Source organism: Microchirus variegatus (assembly GCF_963457635.1).
Source record: "Microchirus variegatus genome assembly, chromosome: 19".
NCBI classification, from domain to species: domain Eukaryota; kingdom Metazoa; phylum Chordata; class Actinopteri; order Pleuronectiformes; family Soleidae; genus Microchirus; species Microchirus variegatus.
In genome coordinates, this window is record NC_139820.1 from 15,883,846 (window position 1) to 15,907,753 (window position 23,908).

General features: G+C 42.1%; 2 protein-coding genes across 2 annotated transcripts; one reads left to right on the forward strand and one right to left on the reverse strand.

Moving 5' to 3' along the window:
- Positions 1 to 1,900: 1,900 nt before the first annotated feature.
- top1a (DNA topoisomerase Ia) lies at positions 1,901 to 12,527 on the forward strand. The gene is made up of 21 exons (XM_083906178.1): positions 1,901 to 2,026; positions 2,423 to 2,447; positions 3,939 to 4,035; positions 4,127 to 4,244; positions 4,803 to 4,855; positions 5,199 to 5,291; positions 5,427 to 5,496; positions 5,622 to 5,710; positions 5,841 to 5,956; positions 6,036 to 6,157; positions 6,250 to 6,372; positions 7,526 to 7,713; positions 7,796 to 7,940; positions 8,795 to 8,938; positions 9,095 to 9,280; positions 9,370 to 9,438; positions 10,109 to 10,223; positions 10,346 to 10,473; positions 10,869 to 10,963; positions 11,046 to 11,195; positions 11,275 to 12,527. The coding sequence occupies exons 1-21, from the start codon at positions 1,994 to 1,996 to the stop codon at positions 11,375 to 11,377; spliced, it is 2,262 nt and encodes a 753-aa protein (XP_083762304.1). The 5' UTR covers positions 1,901 to 1,993; the 3' UTR covers positions 11,378 to 12,527.
- Positions 12,528 to 13,358: 831 nt separating this feature from the next.
- zhx3a (zinc fingers and homeoboxes 3a) lies at positions 13,359 to 17,898 on the reverse strand (the record flags this gene model as incomplete). Its single annotated transcript, XM_083906176.1, has 2 exons — positions 13,359 to 14,904; positions 15,218 to 17,898. 2 exons carry the CDS (start codon positions 17,896 to 17,898, stop codon positions 14,871 to 14,873), a joined length of 2,715 nt encoding a protein of 904 aa, XP_083762302.1. The 3' UTR covers positions 13,359 to 14,870.
- Between the last annotated feature and the right edge of the window lie 6,010 nt (positions 17,899 to 23,908).

A 23,908-nucleotide genomic window follows, 5' to 3' on the forward strand; every position in this document is an offset into this window, starting at 1 on the left:
TAACTAACATATGTGCAAAGCTCACATAGAGAAATGTGAATAAATGAAGACAATGAGGGGGTTTTGTTTACATTTTTTTAAATATTATGACAAAGCAGGTTTTCGTCGCTCATTAGCATTTATTTTCAAACGTATTACCGATGTATTAACGAGCTGCTGTGTGGATTCATTGAGGAGAGGAGACTGACATGCTGCACTTTATCACTGTGTTCAGTCACGGACATCGAGACACTGATGACGGTGTGGACTGTGGAGCTGTGACCGTGTGATGATGATGTCATCGTGACACTGATGACGGTGTGGACTGTGGAGCTGTGACCGTGTGATGCTGATGTCATCGTGACACTGATGACGGTGTGGACTGTGGAGCTGTGACCGTGTGATGCACTGAGAGCTGCGGTCACTTCACCACTGATTCCTAGGGAGGCTGTTTGTCTTATCGTCATAATCGGTTCACGAAGTTACTGTTAAATGTGATGGACACGCGAATTAGAGTTGAATATAATGTTGTTATAATGTTGTGTATACTATATGTTGAGTGAAAGAATCGGGAGCTATAAAACTACTTTAAAGCGGACCTAGACCGGAAGTTCCAATTAACGCTGTTTTTTAGTGTGTATCTGCATCATCCTTGTTTAAGAAGCCCTTGTAACAACACATTATGTGAGCTTTATTGTCGTTATTATACCTAATAATAATTATATAATTATGTAAGGGAAATCAGGCAAAAACAACACGATTCCTGTAACACATATAAACTAATAGTCACGGTCCAGATAAACAATTTTTATTGATCGTTTTAATTTTTAACTACGTCATTGTACTTTTCAGCTTACTATATTCACTACACTATCGTTGGTTTTGCATTTATTTACAAATCCATGGTTTAAAGCCGAAGTTAACGTGATGCCGATATTCATGAAATCCGCTAGCGCACGGCACGTCATTTGTGTACTTCCATCATGCCTTTTGCTCTTCATGTACGCACCGAGCAAGTCGACAACGCGGACGGCTCGATCACATAGCCGCAAAGCATTATGGTAGTGACACAACGGAAATAAACGCAGAAGTCAAAAACTTTGTTGGCATATGCGCTGGGTGAGCAGCTTCATAGGAATGAATGGAAGTGAAGGGGCGATGCTCTATCCAGTTCATATTATACATCCATGTCTCAGAAGCGCAGCTCCCCCCTCAGGAACGGTGGATACACTGCTACTCATTATCAAAACATTGTTTTAACAATGTTTGAAAATAGCTTCTTCACGACTCCCAGTCGCAGTCCCTTTTATGACTGAGTCAGACGCAGAGTCAGACCCAGAGTCAGAAGACACTGTCGCTCGTGAAACACCTCCACAACGGACGTTATTCTTCTTCTGCGGTTCAATGTACGCAACCGGATGTGCCCGGACTAGTGCCCGTAGCAGGAGGATCTGCTGTTCGGGAGAAACGGTGTTTACGTAACCGGATCGCGTTTTTTCAGAGATCTCGCTGAGCCTGAGATTACAATAAAACACAGCGTTCTCAGCAGCGGCTGAACTGTTTGTTTTGAACCTTCAGGGCTTCGTAAACGAGGTAATGACGCAGATACACAATAAAAAAACATTGTTAATTGGAACTCCCTTCAGGTAGCTCTTGGTCTCAAAAGGGTTGGTGACTCCTGGTCTAAACTGACCGTAGGTATTTGTCTCTATATGTGTCCCTGTGACAGGTGAACCCTGCCTTTCATCCTAGTCTGAGACGTGTGTACCTCACTCACTCACTCACTCACTCACTCACTCACTCACTGTGGAGTCTGGGCAGTTACTCCTTTTGGTCAAAGGGAGGAGCTATGGTGTTCTCTACCATTTAAATTGCAGCGCATGCGCGTTAGTATAGAATTCAGACTTTGTCGCTTCTTTTCTTCATTCTGCCTGCACCCACTTGCCGGTGTGTGGTCACCCTCCACGTTTCTCTTTTGTGTTTTTTTTTTTTAAACTCCGACAACGCTCAGAAAATGAGTGGGGATCATTCCCATGCCGAGGACCAGGTAATGTTAAATGTGTGTTGTAATGCCATCGCTGCTTAATCGTTTTAATGTGTTTGCTTTGACAGGGTAACTTGCTAACTGTGGTCAGTCACTGCTGTTTTCCAGTTAACATATACTTAGTAAGACATATCACATTTTTGTCTGTAATGTAGCGGACGTGCGTGGACTGTTTAGTGTTTATCTTTACATGGCTGAGCTGGTAAACACGCTATATTTAATTGGCTGAATCCAATATTAGCACTGGCTTCGATATTAGCTGCTAAGCCATTCTCCGGTGAGTGTAGCATGTTAGCATGGCTAACGTGCTCGCTAGCAAACTCCAGCAAGTTCCAAGTTGGTTAGCCGGCTAGTTAGCTAACACGACATTTAAAATACATTTGTATTTTTGTCTTTCAGATCGATTGTGGCTCTCGAGTCAATGGTAAGTCTACCGGGCTGAGCTTTGAAGTCTAAAATGTTTTTTATCAGTCATTGACTGTTTGTTAGTGAGCTAATGTATCCGTGCGTTGGTTTTCAGTAGAGGACAGAAATGGCGTCCAGAGACTAAGTCCTCTGTCTCACTCACAAGCGCCTATTGTTCAAAAGGGAGGTCTTGTTAATGCCTTTCCGTCAATTATTTCCTCTGTTTGAATCCCTATTGGTGTACACATTGAGGTGTTTTATGAGTTTCTTGTGTTGAATTGTCTTGTTGCTTCGCTTTTAGTAGCAATTTTCCCACCTGAAAGTGAGGGTTTGGGGGTTGAGGACTTAGTCTCTGCGCCATTTTCTTTTTCGTGTAGCGGCCTGACTGTGCTGCAAGCTGAACTCGGGTTGTGTGGAGTGCAGATGTCTGAGTAGAGGAGAAATGCGAGGGTATAGTGCTTCATTAAGAGCTCAAGTAAACATCAAGATATATATATTTTTAAATGTGACCTTCAACTTTTTACAACCTAGGTTAGAGTTGTATTTAATCATTGCATTGACATCTACATCAATTCATTTAAAAAATAATCAGTTTCAGCGCTTTGACGTCGTTGCTAGATTTGTGTATTACATATATCTGTTAAAAATTTAATGTGTAAATAAAAATGTAAAAGTCATTCAATTCAGTTCAACCAGCATACACACACAAACGTGTGTTTTGTAACTCAAATTCCTATCTGTCACACTGCTCAAAACAAAATCTGGACAAAATCTTAACCTTTTGCAAAGGGTGCCAGTCCACTTATTTGGTTTGAATTCTGCAGCAATGATGCACATCACTGTGCTACAAGAATGACGCTGCTGATGCTGCAAGTGTAGTAAGAGTTCTTTTTAAGAGAAAACCACAAAGATGAACAAGTATGTTGAGATTTTTTTTTCACCATACCTATGATGTAGTAAAAAATAACAGTCAGGATTCAGCGCACCCAATTATGCATATTACTATTGTTTACTAGTCGAGGCATGAGACGTATTTAGACTTAATATATTGTCTGCCACCTAATAACGTCATTCATTTTCCTCTCACACTGGCATACTACAACTGTATGAAACTTTTTGTACCAAGGATCTAACGATAGACTGAACTTCTGTTTGACTGCTACATTGACATCTTGACGTTTAGTTTTCATAATAGCTTTTCCCCACAACAAAAGTTTTGCTGTGCCTTTTTAGAAAATGTCTGAGGCTGCTTTTTAGTTGCATGTTTCAACCCATCCGTCTGTACTTTGTCTCAAACACTGAGGCTCATGTAGACGGTACGTGAGCCCCATGTCATACATTTTCTGTTTACATGCTGCATGGCATTCAGATGCTATGTACCATGTTGACATTAGCTGCTGCTCTTGGTCCTAAAGTAGCTATACAATAAGCATGCCTTAATTAAATCATTGTTACTGCTGTTGAGTCAATCCCTTGTTTGCCTCTGACAGTAACCTTAGTATCATTTCAGACTCTTACAAGCATAAGGACAAGTACAAAGAGAAGGAACACAAGCATAAGGACCACAAGAAGGAGAAGGAACGAGAGAAATCTAAGCATGGGAACAGGTATGGTGTGTGACATAGTACTACTTTGTTAGCTTCCCATGGAAGCTAAAGCTTCTTGTTGTAACATGTTTTTGTTTACTCAAAATTTTAGTGATCACAAAGATTCTGACAAAAAACACAGAGACAAAGAGAAGGAGAGGGTGAAGCACAAAGATGGCAGTGCAGATAAATACAAGGACAAGCACAAGGAGAAGCGAAAGGAGGAGAAGGTGAATTATGCAATACTGTGCATGCATGTTGTCATTTTATGTTTCGTAATTATGCATTTTAATGTGTCCAGGCTGTCGAGTCATGTACTTGCTATTTTTGTTCCTTGATTATTAAAACGATAACCAAAAATGTATATTTTATTGTATAACTTTGTTCTTAATTAACGTATTGAGTGACATCGAGCTGTAGTTTTGCAGCATTAAGAATTTAGTTTAACACAGCCTCTTATGCTAAAAAATAAATGTATGAAACCTCTACAAATGAGGATGTTGATGAGGGCAAATTGTGTATTAAACTATTGCTGAGCAATTTTATAAAGCAGTATCTGATGAGAATTTTGGCGCTTTCCCACTGCATAGTCACAGCACGGGATGACTTGTTTTTCCATTAGCGATAATACCTGGTACTTTTATTTTCTTAAGCACCTGTTCTGGCGAGGTTCCAAAAGTGCTGAGCAGATACTATAATTGTTTGTTGTGGAATGTATTTTAATAGTTTAATCCAGATGGTTAGTTTGGTGGTTTTCTGACATTGTTTACATTCTGTAAACCTTTCAGATGAAGTCCTTTGATGGTAAAGTGAAAAAGGAAAAAGAGAACGGCTTTGCAAGGTTTGTCTGAACTCCCAATTTTGTGCTGCATGTACCTGAATGGCACATGGTTTTCATATAAAGCTATTCTGATTTAGGGCTTATTTTTTATAATTCAACTCAATCAGTAGTTTGGTCCATAAAATACTGATCATGTTTCTAAAACCTCAATTGTTTGTCCATAAGGTATAATTATTTTAGATTGACCAATTATCTTGTAAGGAGCAAAGAAACCAGACAATCCACATGCTGACAAATCAGATGGTGGTTATAGTTTAAAAAAATAAATAACATTTGATACGATAAAAGCTGTTGCAGAATTTTTTTTTTTTATTCTAAATATGAATGTCTTTCTCTTTTGCAGCCCTCAACATGTGAAGTCTGAGCCTGAAGATGACTTTTACCACTCTCCTAGACAAGAGAAGACTTTAAAAAGAGAACGTGACAACGATGACGAGTAAGCAGCTCAGGCATCTACTTGTATGGTCAAAGTATTGGTGTAATGTGTGACCTGAACCTGAAGTTTTGTTTTTTCTTTGACTTAATGTTGTTAATAATAAACACTTAATGTGTCTTTTTTTGTTTGTTTTAGCTTTGATTTCAAATCTAAGAAAATAAAAACTGAAAATGACAAGAAGCCCAAGAAAAGGAAACCAGTAGAGGTAAGAAACATGTTTTAGATTTTGTCTATGGTGAAAATACTACTATGGGATTACTTAGAATAGCAGAGGCTTGGGTCTGATGTTTTTGTTGACCTGTGTAATGTAAATATACCTTCCCCTCTTAGGATATCAAACCCAACAAAAAGACAAAAGCCAAAAAAGTCGCTGATGGAAAAAAGAAAATAAAAAATGAGCCAGAGGAGAAGTGGAAATGGTGAGCATGTCTTGTCAGCAGCCAGCTGCACAACACATATATACTAGCTATTGGTGTGAGTTGTTGTTGTTGGATTATGTAATGTTAACTTCAGCTTGTAAGTTGATCATCTTTGTGTGCTTGATTCCAGGTGGGAGGAGGAGAGATACACCGATGGTGTCAAATGGAGGTTTCTGGAACACAAAGGGCCAGTATTTGCTCCACCATATGAGCCTCTTCCCAGCCATGTCAAGTTTTACTATGATGGTGAGATGATGATTCTTTATCAATACATGATGACTCTGGTAAAAGCCAGCTGCTGATCAACTGTTGTTGCATATTTTAGGCAAAGTTATGAAGCTCAGCCCAGAAGCAGAAGAAGTGGCCACATTCTTTGCAAAAATGCTGGAACATGAATACACCACAAAGGATATTTTCCGTAAAAACTTTTTTAAAGATTGGAGAAAGGTGGGGATGATGTGCTTCTCAGGTTAATAGTCATCTATTGGATTATAGGAAGGTTCCTGGTTTTTTTTGAGTGTCCTGTGTTTTTGATACAGGAAATGACTTCAGAGGAAAAGGCCAAGATCACAGACCTGAAGAAATGCAACTTTGGTGAAATGGCAGAGTACTTTAAGGCACAGTCTGAAGCCAGAAAGTCCAAGACCAAGGAAGAGAAACTGGTAAGTTTTAATATCAAGCATCCAATGCATATATCCTTTTGAGCGGCTAAGAGGGGTTTCTGGACTACTGGAGACAATCCATGGTCAGCTATTGTACATAATACTATCATAGCTTAAATTGATATTGGTGTAGTCAGGGTCTGTGCACAGGATCAAAACTTATACGAGTATGGTTCTGTGTTTACATTGTCAACCAACAAGTGGCTAGGGTTGTGCGATACATCAGTAACATTAAATAAATACATTTACATTTGTAATTGGGATTTGTTTTTAGTGGAATTAGGTTTTCTCTTTAACTTCCATTATTGATGCTCCTGTAATCGAGAGAAAACCCCTTAAAGTTGGGACATTGTTTGATGCCAATAGAAAGCCTACAATGGCACAGCTTGCTATCTTATATGTGCTTGTTTTGAGGCTTGTAATTTGTTGCACTTTTCCCCTAAGGGGGACTTTTTGTTCAAATCCCACAGAGGAAAATTAAAGTAAAACTTATTTGAATAGTTTCAAATAGGTAGGTTGTTCACAACATTTTCTTGATTAATCAATTTAAAAAAAAAAAAAAAAAAAATTCATCAGGAAATGTTTGCAGCCCTATTGTCAATGACGAAAGTCAAATCTGCCTTATGCTTGTTCTGGGCTCGAGGGCTATGCACGGCTATGGCAGTGCTGTGTCAAACCACATTTTGAAATAAATAAACCCATTCGGTGTGACTACCCATGTCATCATTTCTTCTCAGTACATTTGCACTTGGTGTTTTAACAGTATTATTAGTGGGTTAAAGTTACTTAAAAAATATTTATTTACAGTCACTAGTTGCGTCTCCTGAAAAGTAGCCGAGTTAACTATTGCATTACTTCTTTTAATGTTCAAATTTGTAATGAAACTGAATATTAAATGTTTAATGGATGAAATCGACACTTAATTTATTCTGTAACGCACACACCAAAGAAAAGGGAGAATAACCTTGCACTTCCTGTGAGACAAAGAGCCTGCTCAAATGAAAACAGCCCCAGTGAGCTTAATTATGCTAACGTACCACAGTTTGTGGTCTGTAATGGTGAAACCATCATTGGTTGGATTACACTGTTAGTAATGGCGTTGTTCCTCTCATTGGGGTAGAATTATAACACCTAGTTTCTTTATCCCATGTAGAAAATAAAGGAGGAAAATGAACGCATCTTGCAACAATATGGCTTCTGCATCATGGACAACCACAGAGAGCGCATTGCTAACTTTCGCATTGAGCCCCCAGGCTTGTTTCGTGGTCGCGGAGACCATCCTAAGATGGGCATGCTCAAACGCCGCAGCAGGCCTCAGGACATCATCATCAACTGCAGCAAGTGAGTGAAGGGTTACTTTTCAGTGCTGCGCAACTGATGTGTTAGTGAGTATGATCACTAAAAGCTGTTGTGCTTCTCACAGGGACTCCAAGTACCCGGAGCCACCTCCAGGCACAAAGTGGAAAGAGGTTCGTCATGACAACAAGGTGACTTGGCTGGTGTCATGGACAGAAAACATTCAAGGCTCCATCAAGTACATCATGCTGAACCCCAGCTCTAGGATCAAGGTGAGCAAAATGAAATGATCTTAGGGTTCTTAGAGTTCTGCCTTAATTGTACAGTTTATTTTACGATTCAGGATGTCCACGTCTGAATCTAGGTGCAGCTCAGAATTAATGTTTCTCCCCACCCCCAGTATTAACAGAGTTGTCGTAGTTTTGTCTACACCCTTATGATGCATGTGGAGATGTCCAGTGCTTTGTCCATGTGCATAACATGGCTTACACAACGTGTTTTTTGTCGATGACAAAAATCACAGGGAACTCTCAATATTTCCACAGTTTTGATTTCAGAGAGGTGTCGCCCAAATCAGCAGTTGCCATGGTTACTATTCGTTAGCAGCAGCTTCAGGTTAGCTGGAGTAGGTAAAGTGTAGTTGTGCTACACTGGCTACAACCACAACAGTTTTGCTTCCCCCTTTGGCACGCCTGCAGGCTGCCACGCCTTTTTGCTTTTGAAGGTCAAGGCTACTCGTGACATGTACACTTATTCCCAAATAGGCAGAAGTAAAAAGCATGTGGCGATTAAGTATAACCACCATTTGAATTTTTGTGTGATGGTGATGGAACGAGAGTGTTGCAAACTTAGACTCAGTCCTGGTTTGAAGATGCATATGAGTTGTGTATGTTATGTTATGTAGCCACCGTTACAATATTAAAGCTGATCAAGTGTATTTATATGAAGTGCAAGGTAAACCAGATCCGATCTCGTGGTCATGGGAAATGCATCCAGGTAGCATTTTATACTATTGGGTGTGAACAGTAATCAGAGCAGATGTTAATGACTGGTCTGAACATACTTACGCATGCTATCATGGCCTGATTTAATCACTGACTCTTCTCCTCTATTCTCTTTGTTCTAGGGAGAAAAGGACTGGCAGAAGTATGAAATTGCCCGTAGATTGAAGAAATGTGTGGACCGCATCAGGAACCAGTACCGTGAAGACTGGAAGTCCAAGGAGATGAGGATTAGACAAAGGGCTGTGGCTCTCTACTTCATCGACAAGGTGAGCTCAATTGTAACTTTAAGTACTTAATGGTGGGTAATTGCTTTTTAACAATGACTTTACCAGCCAGGCTTTAGTGAGTGCTTAAACACTGGCTGCAGTGAGGCTAATGTCTTTATAGGTCAGTTTTAATCTCTCTGTCCTGATGTGTGCTAGCTGGCTTTGAGAGCAGGTAATGAGAAGGAGGAAGGAGAGACTGCAGACACTGTGGGCTGCTGCTCTGTCAGAGTGGAGCACATCAAACTCTATCCAGAGAATGACGGTCAAGAGTTTGTGGTGGAGTTTGACTTCCTGGGTAAAGACTCCATCCGCTACTACAACAAAGTCCCTGTTGAGAAAAGGGTAAGGCTTGTTAAGCACTGTTTTAAAAATAACATATTATAATTAGTATGTAAACATCTGGATCTGTTTATTTGTTCTGTCTCTTCCAGGTATTTAAGAATCTTCAGTTGTTTATGGAGAACAAGGAGCCTGATGATGACTTGTTTGATCGCCTGAATGTAAGCAAAATGCTTAAATCCTTAAATTCTTTGTGTCTAATCTGCAGTAATGTCTCCAGGGCCCTATGTTTTTGCTATGTGGAAGATGCTGTCGGAATCGTAGAACTGAGCAATAAAAATGAAATCAAGTGTTAAAACATGCTCCTATTTTCACAGAGTAGTCAAGTGATAAGCTTTTCTATACGTTCTGTCAGCACATGCGCACAGTTGACTGGACCTGTGAAAATATTAGTGACAGCCACTTAAGTTTAGAAGAACAAGGCAAAAACGGGAGCTAACGGGAGCCTCTGCAAAGTGTTTCACTGTTTCAGCTGCAAGAGTTTGTCCAGGGTTGCGTCTATGTGCACCAAGTCTGACATTCCTCTAGAAAGGCTTAAGGAGCTACAGCTGTTTCTAGTGAAATTCTGCAAACGGGGAGGGGCGTGGCCTGAACATGATTGTGTTGAATCATCCATAATGTAAAAGCACTTCATGTTACTTGACGGACTGAAATAAAATATTTTAAAATAGTGAAATGTTGCATAATTGTATTTTATGTTGTTGGGATTTATTCTGTCACATTTTAAGACATGTTTTGCTTCTAAGTGTAAAATGTTAAAACATAATATGTGAAGAGTTCTTTTACAAGTAATGTCTGTGTCACCCAAAATGTTTCCTCATTTCCCTCCAGACTTCCATTCTAAACAAACACCTTCAGGAGCTGATGGATGGTCTGACAGCCAAAGTTTTCCGAACCTACAATGCCTCGATCACTCTGCAGCAGCAGCTGAAAGAGCTCACAAATGGTGCATATTTTATTTTAAACGTTTTCCCTCCACAATGGTCAATGAGATTATCTGAATTGCTTAAAAAAATAGAAAGCTTTTGGTCTGAGCCTTGACAGTTTTCTGATTTAATTCTGTTTTAGGGGATGACAACGTTCCAGCCAAGATCCTGTCCTACAACAGGGCCAACAGGGCTGTGGCCATCCTGTGTAACCACCAGAGGGCTCCACCCAAGACTTTTGAGAAGTCTATGCAGAACCTGCAGACCAAGGTATGGTAGAGATTTCTTGATAGTATTATGTAAAAACCTTACCCTCCAATATCATCAATATCTGTAGCAAACATCACAAATGCAAGTTTTTGGACCGGTTTCACAGTAACAGCAGTCTGTCTTTTAGTTCAGTGACGTTTCATGGTCAATGTTCAAAGGTAAACCCTTTGAAAAAAATGGAGCACATTTCTTCATCAGATACCTGTGTGAACAATATACAGCATCAAAACTCGGTGACACTGTTGTAGATGCAGCTCAAGTAGTAAATGGATTGCAATTGCAACATCATGGTAAATGTGTTTTTAAAGGGAAAATAAATCAGTCATGTCTGTTGTGAATCCTTGAATAAATGTCCTGTATTGCAACTGAAGCTCATCAGTCACTGTTTTGTGTAGATTGACGCTAAAAGGGACCAGCTTTGTGATGCTAAAAGAGATCTGAAAAGCTCCAAGGCTGATGCCAAAGTACGGAGAGACGAGAAATCCAAAAAGTGAGTATTAATGAATGAAGTGGAGTGAAATGATTTTGCCCAGGTCAGTGATATGTTTGATCACCTGCCTTCCGCTGTGTAGGACTGTGGAGACAAAGAAGAAGGCGGTTGAGAGGATAGAAGAGCAGCTTATGAAGCTGGAAGTGCAAGCAACTGATCGTGAAGAGAACAAGCAGATCGCCCTTGGCACATCCAAGCTCAACTATCTGGACCCTCGCATCTCTGTGGCCTGGTAAATAGAATTGACTTCATGATTATTACGAAGTGCAAATGATCTTTGTTAAATCATCATTTCCACCTTTGTTTGCTAGGTGCAAGAAATTTGGCATTCCCGTTGAGAAAATCTACAACAAAACCCAGCGTGAGAAGTTTGCTTGGGCCATTGACATGGCAGAAAAAGACTTTGAGTTTTAATAAGTTTGTGGTTTTACCTGATACACGATGTTTTTAGCTCGATGGCCAGACCTGGCAAAGAATTTTATAAAAGCAGAGCAGAAACACACGCGTTGATGAGGCCATAATGAAGCGGTAGGAGGGTAACTGTGGGTAAGCATCTCTTAAAACCTCTGATCTGAGATCAGGCAACACGGCTGAACACCCACAGCTGAGCAAAGGCATAGGCTTCATCCCTGTAATTGGAAAACCCCTTCACCTTTGTCTCTCCCTCCTCAGGGGCAAAAACCGACAATGCCTAAAATTTGAACCCTGTGGTCCTATAGCTACTGTATTAAGCAAAAAGAAAACGAATGCTTTGTATCATTATTTTCTTTGTTCACTTGCTCTGTATTTTAGCCCTTCATGTATTATTGATGAATTCTATATTTTGATAGACAAAGTTGAATCAAATTCCTTAAATGCACCCCACGCGCCTTTCGAGGAAATGTGAGCTTGGCTTTTAAAGTGTGTGTTTGTGGGGCTCAACCATGGAAGCTGTCTGTGTGGGTGAATATTTTAAACTGGACTATGTTTGCCATGAAAGAGGATGTCTGGGCAGGCAAAGAGAAAATACCACAACCATGTCAATATTTACTTATGTGCGCAGAATGTGAATATTTTGTTTTACATCCTCTATCAGGGACTTCTTTTACAGTGTAAATGTGAACCAATCATATTTGTATTCTTTGAGTTGCAAACATCCTCTGAATCTCTATATAGCCCTGTCTGCATCTGATTTTAACTTAATTTAACAATTGTTCCATGGAAAGAAAACTTGTATCTGTTACTTGAAGATAATGCTACGATAATGTATTTAAAGTCACTAAATCAAAAGCTTGTTTCTTCAGAAGGGTATGTGAGGTACATGATATTTGCCAAAAAAGAAAGACCATCTCCAATCTGTTACAGTTTTAGGCCATTTTTAAAAATTGTGTAAAGGTTGAGGATAAAGAAATGCAACATTTTAATGTGAACTATCAGTTCATTTTATTTCACTCTGTTCCACTTGTGATAGGAAAGTTGACATAAGTAGCTGTAAAGTTGACATCCTATTCCTGTTTTACCTTTTTTGTCATAGCCTTTGATAATGTTTTAAGTTTTATGCTCATTGTAGGTTGATAAATGAATAAAATCCTACAAGTAAACGTACTGTGCAGTTGTCTTTCTTTTTCTCATGATATAAACGTGTGCCTGAATACGATGGGAAATGGGCTTGTGCTGTTGTCTCGCAGCGATAAAAGAGCCAGCTTTGTGGCCCAGTCTGACTGAGAGCCTTCTGTGTGGACTGTGCCACATGTTCTCCCCATCTGGGCTCTCAGGTTTCCTCCTTAGTCCAGAAACGCACATCGGACACTAAAGTTGACTAGTTGTGAATCTGAGAGTGAGTGGTTGTTGGACTGGTGACCTGTCCACAGAACCTGCACTTTTCACCCTATGTCAGCTGGGATTTTCTCCAGTGGCCCCACGACCACCATGGGAAATGTTGTTTTGACTGAAAACTGAATTAACGTCTGACAGTTTCCATGTATTTACTTCATCAGAAGCATTTCATCTGAAGAGCGTTCGATGGCCTCATCGATACCATTTCAAGTAAGAACAAATTGGACGAAAATGATTTCGGAATTGAACCAGTCCTCACTGTGGTTTATCATCCAGCATTGGAAAGTGAGCTGTGAATGTGAGCAGACTTGATGCTGGTTAACTGCTGTTGTCATACAATGTGAGCCTGGACATAATAAACTGGTCATTCTTGAAGGCTTCTTTTCCTCCCTGGATCAACTCGGTGCTGCTTGCACTGTCGGCTCCTCACCAGCAGGTGAGGCTGTAAGCATTTCTTCAATCCCATTTCTTGCAGGTTCTCTTCACAGTCATCACGCTGAATTTTTTTTTTTTTTTTTTTTTTACATGGAGCAAAACAGTGAAAATAAAGAGCCGTTGGTGCTTGGTGAGTATTTCGTTTATTCTGTAAAGATTCAGAAGTGTAGAAAGGATGATAACAGTGCTTTATGATCAGACTATTTCATAAAAGTTTTTAAAGTGATCATAACACCGTAAGTCCAGATTCCATTTACCTTAAACCAAAATAAATTTGTAACATTCGACACAAGTGCATACACTGCTGGTAGGAGATCAACCTCCAATTTCACTTTGGATGGTATAGCACCGTTCTTAGCTATTAGCAGCTTGACAAAGATGCAGCTTAATAGGATCCATGTAGTGACTGTATGTTTATAGAAACACAAGAAAATTCAGAGGAGAGCAAAGGTCTCCTCATTTGGCTCTCTAGCTAGCACAATATTTCACTCTGTCATTGTCTCGGGGTCAAATTGATAATTTTGCTTTAAACAACAATTTGCCAGTAACAATATTTGATACAATTACAGCTTAAAGTTAAACATCTCCAAGTGTACAGAAAGCAGCACAAGATTTTCACAGATAGACCAACAGTGACCATCGATGCCCTGGCAGGTTTTTTTTTTTTTTTGTCTTCTTTTTTTCAGGAGAGCACAGTAGCTGAAAAGCAAGGTGATGACAGACGGACAGACGGATGGACAGGTCATAGAAACACATGGACAGAGCTGAGTAAGGCAACGTTAGCGTGACAGGCTTCTCTCTGTTCAGTTTGCAGGGCAGTGTAGTGTATTGATCTTGACAAAGCTGTCAATACCTTTAATGTGGGGCAGTGTGGTTTTCTTTTCTTTTTTAGCATTGCTGTCTTCATTAGTGCATTTACAGTATAAGAGTCTCTTGCATGTAGCTGAACTGCAGCGTGACACCCACATGAACACAGATCTAATGAAAACATATTTGATTGCATCTGGACTTACAGTGACTATAGAGGAGTAATAGAATTGAAAATCCAAATAACGGAAAAAGTAAAATTCAAGGCAGTGCTGATTTACTGGTTGCTAAAAAAAAAAAAAAAAAAGAAGGTAAAAAATATCACAAAGCCAACAACAACATTTCCTTGACAGATCTTTTGTTTGTCCAGTCAGTACAAACCCTCTTTTATAGTGCAGTTTCAATCATATATATATAATTTTTTTTTTCTCCCTCTAAGCCGAAAACAATGTTCAGCACTAATCCTATCTTTGCTCATTCAAGTCAGTTTTCCATTCAAGTCAATGTGCGTCTTTTCTTTTTCTTTCCTTTGATCCCTCGTACTGACCTCATTGTGCAACCTCCCCACACAACCACGAAGAAGCATGAAAGTCCTAAACATCACACACAACTCAAAGGTGAGAAGTTCTTTCTTTTCACGATGGCAGGAAGTGATGGCAGATGGAAGAGAGAGAGAGGGGGGGGGGGGTATTCACAGTTACAGTCAGAGTCCAGCGGCCCAGCTACAATCACATCTGCTGTCATTATGAACACTCTTTTTTTTTTTTTTTTTTTTTTTCTTTCGACCACAGCCAGGGGAGAAAACCAACCTTTACACCTCGTGTTCCTCTGAGAGGAGCCGGGTTCATCATCACACCTCCAGCAGCTCCATCCTCAGACGATCCCTGTCAGGAAAACACACACAGACACACTCTCAATATGTGGGTTCAGCTTCCCTCCCCTAAGGCAGTTGTCATGATTTATTTACATATATTAGCAAGCACTCTCAATCTAAAATTCCACACACCCAACTTCTCTAAAAATAACTTCTTAAATAGAGACCTTTGTACACACGTCTGTCTGTTTACTGTATATCAAACAAACTGTCACACTTTCATCACTGACTTGCTGTTTTTCTTCTACTCTGAATGACAAACTGCACTAAAATATCACAAGAGATGCATCTTACTTTCATCACACTTATTACGATTACAGTACCTGGCCTGGTTGGCATCTGTCTGCTGTTCGATGATTGACTGACTGTCCACTGGCTGCTGGTGATCGTCTGCTCTCTCTGACCAGGGAACCTGTAAGACTTCCCGCTGTGCTGACTCTTTCGCTTGGCCTTGCTCTCTGCTTCCTGCTTTTCCCATCAGGCTGAGCAGCGGTGAGTATGAATCCTGCCACACAACTTGCTGCCCCGATTTCAGTCCTGCGTCTCCTTCAAGTTGCTTGTTGGTGTCTTTTTTGGCTGCTTGAGGGTCCTTCTGAGATTCAGCCTCAGCGTCCCCGTGGCCCCTGGTGTCCTCTGACTCTGCGGGCAGTCGCTGATACGTCTCCAGCCACTTCAGCTGCCCATTTTTGTGGCTGTAGCGGCTGTCGCTGAACCAGCGCACCACCTCTGACTTGGGAAGGCCCGTCTGGACGCTCAGATCCTCATATTGCTGACTGCTGGGCCAGCGGATACTGGAGAAAACCTGTCGGAGGATGTGCAGCTGTTGGGGGGTCTTGTTGCCCCAGGGCGGAGAGAACGGTGGCTGTGGGACAGAAATCTCAGCGAGCTCAGACTTATTATGTTCATGATGTAGAATCTCAGATGTACTTTCTGGCTCATTCATCTTCAGCCTCTTAAAGTTGATCTTGATAGGGTCTTGAACGTTCACCTCTGTACAGGCTCTTTCCTCGTCTTCCTTGATGAGTTGCTTAAAGATAGACATGCCTTTTATGGGAAAGTCCTTGTTGCATTTACCCTCATCTAAAATGGATGAGCTGTTCTGTGTAATGATAGTGGTGCTGGTGCTTTCAGTTGGGGATTTGCTGGCATGGTTCAGGTTGGAGACACCGTCACTGAAGGTAGTGCTGGGGTACTCGCGGCTGCTGCTGTTGGTGGATCTGTGAACATAGTTGTTGTGTTTGTCGTCGTGCTTTGTGGCATGGGTGGGCTCCTGTGGGCTGAGGATGCCGCACTTATGATTGTTACAGCTGATGTTGGAGTTGCTGGTGTTATTGATGATCGCATGACTCTCTGTACTGTTTGAACCTTCCACTCCAACTGGTGAACTGTTGCTTTTGAGACTTGGTTTGCCGTTGGTGTCAGCAACACAGTGCTCATCATTATTGCTAATGTTGGTGGAGCAAGTGGCAATGCTGTTGACGCTGCCTGTCAGGCTGCTGCTATGCACTGCTTTCCTGGTGACTGTCTCACCACCATTACTACTGCTCATATAGCTGCTGATGCTGCTGCTACTACTACTGCTGCTACTGCTGCTTCGACTGCTGCTGGTGCTACTCGCATAACCACTGTTTCCAGCCATGTCCAGGCCAATGCCGTTGCTCTTGTTTGTCTCCACAGAGGACTGAGCGTTCTTGGACAGTACCTGTGTTGTCCTGAAAATGGATGGAAACTTTGGGGGGACAATGGGAGTAGAATATGAGACCCTGGTGACATTGGGGTTGGTTGACATGTTGGCCTGTGTGGTTATGACTCCCATAGGCCGTGTTTTTAGACTGCCAAATGGGCCTTTGGCCATTTGAAAGTTTGGTCCTTTTGAGCCTGGTTGGGCAGTGATAGTGTGATGAGTGACAATGTGTTTGGCATGCTGTTGTGCAGCAGGCTGCTTCTGAGGTGCTCCACCTTGGAACACAGTGTTAAACATCTTCCTTCTGGCCTCTTCGATCTCTTCGGGAGACCAGCTAATGCCTTGCTTTAGCCTTTGTGCAGTAAACCACAGTTTGATCTGCTCTTCGGGGAACTCTGAAACCACCGTTAGGTAGCAGAGTTCGGCTTTGGTCGGGTAGGGGAACTTGCCAAAGGACGTCTTGAGAAAGCTGCTGGTGTCCATAGCTGCATCGTAGGTTGGGATGCTGCTGAGAGGGATCATCACCTTTGGAAGGTCTTTATTGGAATTGGAGGAAGGGGGGGAGTAAAGGGAGGGAGTGTGCTGGTGAAAGACTTGGTTGGCCACTGTCGTAATCATGTGAGTGACAGTGGTCCTCGGCATAGCTGGGGCACCAGAAACACTGAGGGCCCCGTTCTGGAGTTCAGGCACATTTGTCAGCATGCTGGGCTCTACATCCTTTCCAGTGTCTATCTTGCGTACTTCCACTGTGTGAGAAACCACAATCTTTTTGTGCTCTCCCTTGGCTTTCATCATCTTTGCGATTGGTGTTTTGGTGAGGGAGATTGCAGACTCTCTGTAGTCTTCTCCACCGTCCGTGAACAGACTTTGATCCGCAGTTGTTACTCCATCCCTCCTGTTGACCGTTAGGGAGGCAGTGACCAAGCCTTCCATTATTTTGGGGTGGGCATTGGCATTATGCAGAGCCAGAGCCTCAAAGCGGACGACTGACACCCCACAGTTCAGGCAGTAGAAGGTGGGCTGGGCCCTAAAGTCTAAGTGGCAGTTGTGCATGTGATCCAGAAAGTAGTTTAGATCTCTGGATTCAAAGCGGCACGTTGAACAGCTGTATGAACCTCCTCTCTGTATCTCGCTGCCACTTTCAGATTTGGAGGAGGTATGAGAGAAGCGGCCAGACTCTTCTCCAGAGATACTGAGGATGCTATCTTCTGGGATTGTTGGTAGGAGTTCTGGCAGTGAGCCCAGTATGATTTCCTCACGCACATGCTTGGATTTGGATGGTATCATGCAGGGTACAGTGGATTTCCTTTTGCTGGCCATGGTGCAGCTTTGTGTAGATGGCAGAGTGAGTGATTGGTTATCCAGTGTGATGAGAGCAGAGGGAGGGTGGATAGTGGAGAGGGTTGAATGGAGTTTAGTGTCATGGACCAGCCACTATGATATCACAGTGTTGCTTCATGCCTTCTGCCACTTTAGGATTCCTGTCACATGGACAAAATGAACAGCTCCCAGGGAATCTGTGGGGGGTAGAGTACAGAAAAAGAGACAAGTGACTCTTTCAGCCCATATTTGACTTAGTCTTTACATACAAATATGTGTTAGAAGATGGAAAACAGAAAATCATAGCTCCTGCTATCATATGGATATATGGCCCGCCCAGCCTGACACTTAAACGATTCATATTTAATCCTCCACATCATACAACAGGGTACATATTTTTACACATTTCTAAACTTTGAAATATTCATATTTGACATATTCCAGTAAGAGCCTCACAGAGTAAAAGGTGTAGGTGGAAATACACTGTGATTAGTGTAGGTGGTTTCTGTCAGCAATTACAGCAGTAAAGTACAAGTCCGAGGCTTTTCTTTTTTAAAAGCCATACAATATATATTCATGATCCAAATACAAGCTTGCATGACATTTGTTTCAGAGAAAAGAGGAGATGGATCTCGCTTAGTCTTCACTTGAGTTTTCAAAAAGATGCATCAAAAAGATTGTTATTAATATCTTCAGATTTTTCACTGATACCATGATGAAAGTGTTTGTGCCGAGTTTCTCTTTCTCTCTACAAGTTTATTTTCAATAGTAACAGACACATGCGCGCACACACACGCGCGCACGCACACACACCACCAGTGTTCTTGTTATGTACTAGGATTTACAAAGCAATGATTAATTAAACATCAACTCATTTTATAAGCGATTAATGGTACATGGTTCATGTACAGTAAATGTGATGTGCTGGGTATGAATCAGTGAATCAGGGTGTTTTTTTTTTCCAAATGTGACTTTGCCTCCACACAGGAAGCAGTTATCAGGAAATAAATAAATACCATTCATTACTATACTTGTGGGATTTTGAGTGGGATGCACTTCACCTCTCCAAATTGACAGTGCTTGATAACCTTACCATCTGCTTCACATATCAACAGCAAACATAGTTTGGAGTTTGTCTGTAAAAAGAAGTACCCAGTTAAGTGAGAGTTAATATTATTTTTGTTTTAACAGGAGCAAAGGTGCATTTAAAAAAAAGTTGTATACTTTTTATCAGTAAGAAATAAGAATAACTTATTTCATTTGGTAAGATAATTACTAAATGTTAGTCAAAGTGCTTTTCGGTACAGTGTTTGCCAGTCACACATTCATGTACTGTATATGCAGCACGTTCTCTCCACACATCTGTCATCGCATTCACACGCTGCCGGCACAGCCATCACAATGTAGACGACACATCAGCCAGGCATGGAACCCATGAGCCTCCAGGAGGAAGATGATGGAGTACAGAGAAACATACTGTGCATCTGTATGTAATGTTTAGGACTTGAAAGTCTGACTCCGAACACATCTGAAGCCACTTAGACGTGCTGACTTGTATCGTCTCATCCTGCATTTGTTCAACAAGCAGCCTGACGTCACGTGTGTACAGATAATCACAACACACAGACACACTGCGAGCTTAAATCCATTAGCAAACCACATCCAAATGCTTTCCTTTCCAACAACACTCCAGTCTTAAGGGTGGATATGAATTGTATTTGCAGTCTGCACATGTCTCCTTTTCCATATACAAAAAACAGATTCCTCTCTTCCCTCACAAAGCTGCAAATATTTAGTAAAGTATGCGAGGAAAGACAAAGGGTTCAGTCGTCAGTGATACAGCTGCCTTTAATAGTTGTATTAACGTACAAAACATGTAAAACAAATACCTTCAAATGGACAGAACCTTCTGCCCCCTGTGTGAACTCATGAGATGCACACACAAACACACACACATCATCACGTCTAAATGCCTTAACCTAAACTTAACCTAAACCTAATTATGACTCTAACCCTAAAACCAAATCTTCACCATAATCAGCCCTGACATAATTAGGTGTGACAGAAGGTGTGACACACACACACACACACACACACAGTTGTGTGATGTGCTGCTGGGAACCAGTCTCACCCCGTCATCATTTTTCTCATGCAAACATATACTGTACCACAGTATTCCTGTCCAGGCCTCACGATCATGTAAAGCAGGTTGTGTTCATACTGACACTACGTTCGCCACAGCCTGCTGGATGGTAAATAAAAGATGAACCTGTTCCAGAATTAAAAGCCTTTAATGACTGCCCAAACAGCACACACTGATCCCCCAGGACTGTGACACCCTCCTTGTAACTACCTCTTCTTCATTTCTATACAGGTCTGCTGCTTTCTGACAAAAAACTCACAACAAAAACAAAAAGGAAAGAACAAAAAAAAAACTAGGTCACCAGCCTTTAATGCAGTAATCCTGGTTGACTTCATCCAGACATGTGTGCATGTGCTGTATGATTTGCCGCCAGAGAGGTCATGATATCCTCTGACGGCACTCAATTAACCCCTGCTAAGGACACAGCGTTCATTGAGTTTGTTCCACTGAGCCAGGGATTTAGACGTCAGCGTCCATGCACATGCCACCGTGTTTCACAACGTAATAAAAACAGTGTAGGCTCAGTTTAGCTGCAGCGAAGTGGTTAATTTTGTTTGTTCCACAAATAGCTGAGCGTATGCTGGGACGATTCAGAGAATGAAGTGATGGAGAAGGTAATGTGGTCATGGCTGTGCAGCACTCGAGGGACGCCAGTCTGCGACCATACAGAGTACAAAAGCTCCCCTCCCCGAAAAAACACACTCCGCTTCCTGCATGAGAAAACCCAAGACAAGCCAAAAGTTGGGAAAGGTTACATAAAGAATCAGGTCACCTATCAAAAGAATGGGCTGCTTTATCTGGCCAACAAGATGTGTGATCAGACACAAGACAAGGGCTTCCAGACAGAGAGCCATTCAATGTTCCCTCTGAAAAGCCAGGCCTTGTGTTTCAGCAGAGTTAGACAACACTCAGATGTTCACTGTCCCTGATGTGTCGTATGTCCTCGCGCTGGCACAGGGCGGGAGGAAACTCTTTTCAACTCAGCGGACCAGGGGAGTCACATCTGAAGTGAGGGAAAGTGGAAGTGCTTTGTGATCACACACACACACACACACACACACCAATGCTTAGCAGAGAGTAAAACCACATTAGAGCCATTCAACGTCTCAAAAACAAGCGTTTCAAAACAAATGGGATTAGACTGGGCTTAAATTCTGATGGGGTTTATACATTCCGCTGAGATCTAATCCGAGCCTCAGGATGTACAGGAAGTGCACCCTCATGTTATCATTTCCATAACAAGTATATTTCCATCTCATTAATATCTACTTAATAGTGTTCTCTTTACTTTTGAATGGCGAACAGAACAACTGGAAACGGCTGTGTCGTCTTTCATGGCCTCATAAACTGCTGCAGTAATTACAATATTACACCAGGACCTACAGTGAGCTGCTACAGCACCGCCACACAAGGTGAGGCTGCACACAGCAGCCGCTCCACACTCACGTCTAATTGAAAACAATCCAGTGATTCAGACGATTCTTCTGTCACCTATGGTTGACAAACAGAGATTGGTGTTTTTTTTTGTTTCTGCCGTGTGTCACGTGACTGAGAATGTGAAGGCTGGAGGAGGAAGGACAAAGGAAGACAGAACTCAGACATCTGGGAATGAAGTGAGAGGATGACTAATGATGATGACAGGCTGTGCTGTTTCAATATTCCTCCCTGCTGACACCTCGCACACACACACACACACACACACTCCTCACCTCTGCAACATTTAGCACCTGCACTGTTCTGAAAATCTTTCTTTGAGCTGAATTACTGACGAGCAGTCGCTTGATGTGACAGTCGCAGATCAGCTACAAAAATGGCATGAATTCTTTCACTTAGAGCAATATTTGTTTTGCTCAGTGATCCACGGCTGCTGTCAGTCTGCTGCACAAATCTGCCCAAAACAAGGCTTGAGAGGGGAAACTCCAGACACACACAAAAAAAATCTGTTTAGCAAAAACATTTTCTGCCAAATGTCCATTAAATAGATTAACGTCATGTGAGTGGATCAGCTGGACCAGCAAATATAAGCCAGAAAGCAATTACTGTCTTTCACAGAGAAGAGATTGGGGACAATGGTCCCTCATTTCTAAAAGAAACGTGATCCAGCGAGCGAGACTTTAGACGACTGACTGTCTGATTGTGATTGTTCTCTTCACTGATGCCTCCTGTGTCTGGACTCATGTGATGTTACCTTTGACAGGACGTGTGTGTGTGCGTGTGTGTGTGTGCGTGTGCGTGTGCGTGTGCGTGTGCGTGTGTGTGTGTGTGTGTGTGTGTCTCAGGGCCAGTGTAACGTGTGCTGAAAAACAATTGAGCGTCATCAGGGTCATTAGCAAGGTGCTAATACAGCACCGAGCCACATACAGACCGCGGAGGCTTGTGTTTACTTGTGTGTGTGTGTGTGTGTGTGTGTGTGTGTGTGTGTGTGTGTGTGTGAGAGAGAGTGTATCAGTGTGTGAATGTTGGAGGCGCAGGTGTTGTCAGCCCCCCCCCCCACCTTACCTCCACCACTGAAGCCTTGTCCACTGGGAGACTGGTCGGTGGTGCCACTCATGTGTTAACATTGCCATGGCAACCCCTTCTTCCCCTTGCCCACCACACACACACACACACACACTCGCCCACACCCACCAAGCTCAAGACACACACACACACACACACACACTGCGCACACACACTGCAAAGCCCGGACAGCATCAGAACAAACTTGATCCACATGCCCTGACACACACTTGTGATAAGTCCATTCAGGTAACTCTGCATCAGTGACGCTCAGACCCCTGCTCCTGTGTGACAGCAGCTACACACAGTCAGCAGCGCTGCGGCCTGGACACTGACGCGGTGCATCGGTAGCTACTGCTCTCTGCTAGCTGGAGTATGTTTACTGCGTGGTTCTGTTTTGTGTTAGAGTGAGCGCTCACTGTTGAAATCTTACATTGTTCTCAAAGCCTTCTATCTGTGAAGCAGATGAATGACAGACAACTAAACCGAGAGAAGGACTGTGACTCATACATCCTTTTACATTACTTTTGATGAATACATTCTTTAGTTCTGTAGCCAAGACTACAGGCATTCATTTAGCAACATAATACGAAAAAGGAAGAAAGATGGCGGCGTATGGCACATGTAGTGTCCAACCTAACATGGCTGACACCACAGCCTCCAGCTCCTGCTGACCAAACAGAGAAAGTGGCAGGGGCTCTTTCCTGTTCTTTCCCCACTCGCCTTAAGGTTTGTCTCCCCCCGTCAATGCACAGACTTTGTGTCTTTGGTTGGAACTGTGCAAACATGCTGCTTTAGTCAGGCTTCTCTGTACGCCATTGGTCCGACGACAAAAGCAATTCCAAAACGGGTGAAAGACTCAAATGAAAGTGAACCTGTAAAGACCGCCGTTGGCATTGCGTTTCAGAGCATTTTCTCTGCGGATCATGAGGAATGCTGCTATCATGAGTGCTTGTTTGTACCAAAACGGCTGTAAAATAGATCTGGTTACCATAAGATAGTTGATTTTCTTCTCTGAACTCAAGGAATGTTATACACTCTACGTCAGCTAAATCTGCAAATCATGACCATATGACCTTCTTCACTTTCCTCTGGCAAGGCTTTCATTTTGAGCTGTAGGAGGGAAATATTAAGAGAAAATCTCAACCCTGAAACACAGCATTCCCACTTTATGATGAGTGGCATGTGCACAGACACACTTCTGCACAGAGAGTGGGCACTCTTTGCCCACTACATTGTGCTTGTGTATACAAACACTCTGCTGTGGCCATAACCAAAACCGTGAGCTGTGCCTAATTGCAGGGAGTGAGGAATGAAAGGCAATATGCCTGGCCTCATTAAAGCAGTTCCGAGAAGGGAGATGGAAGA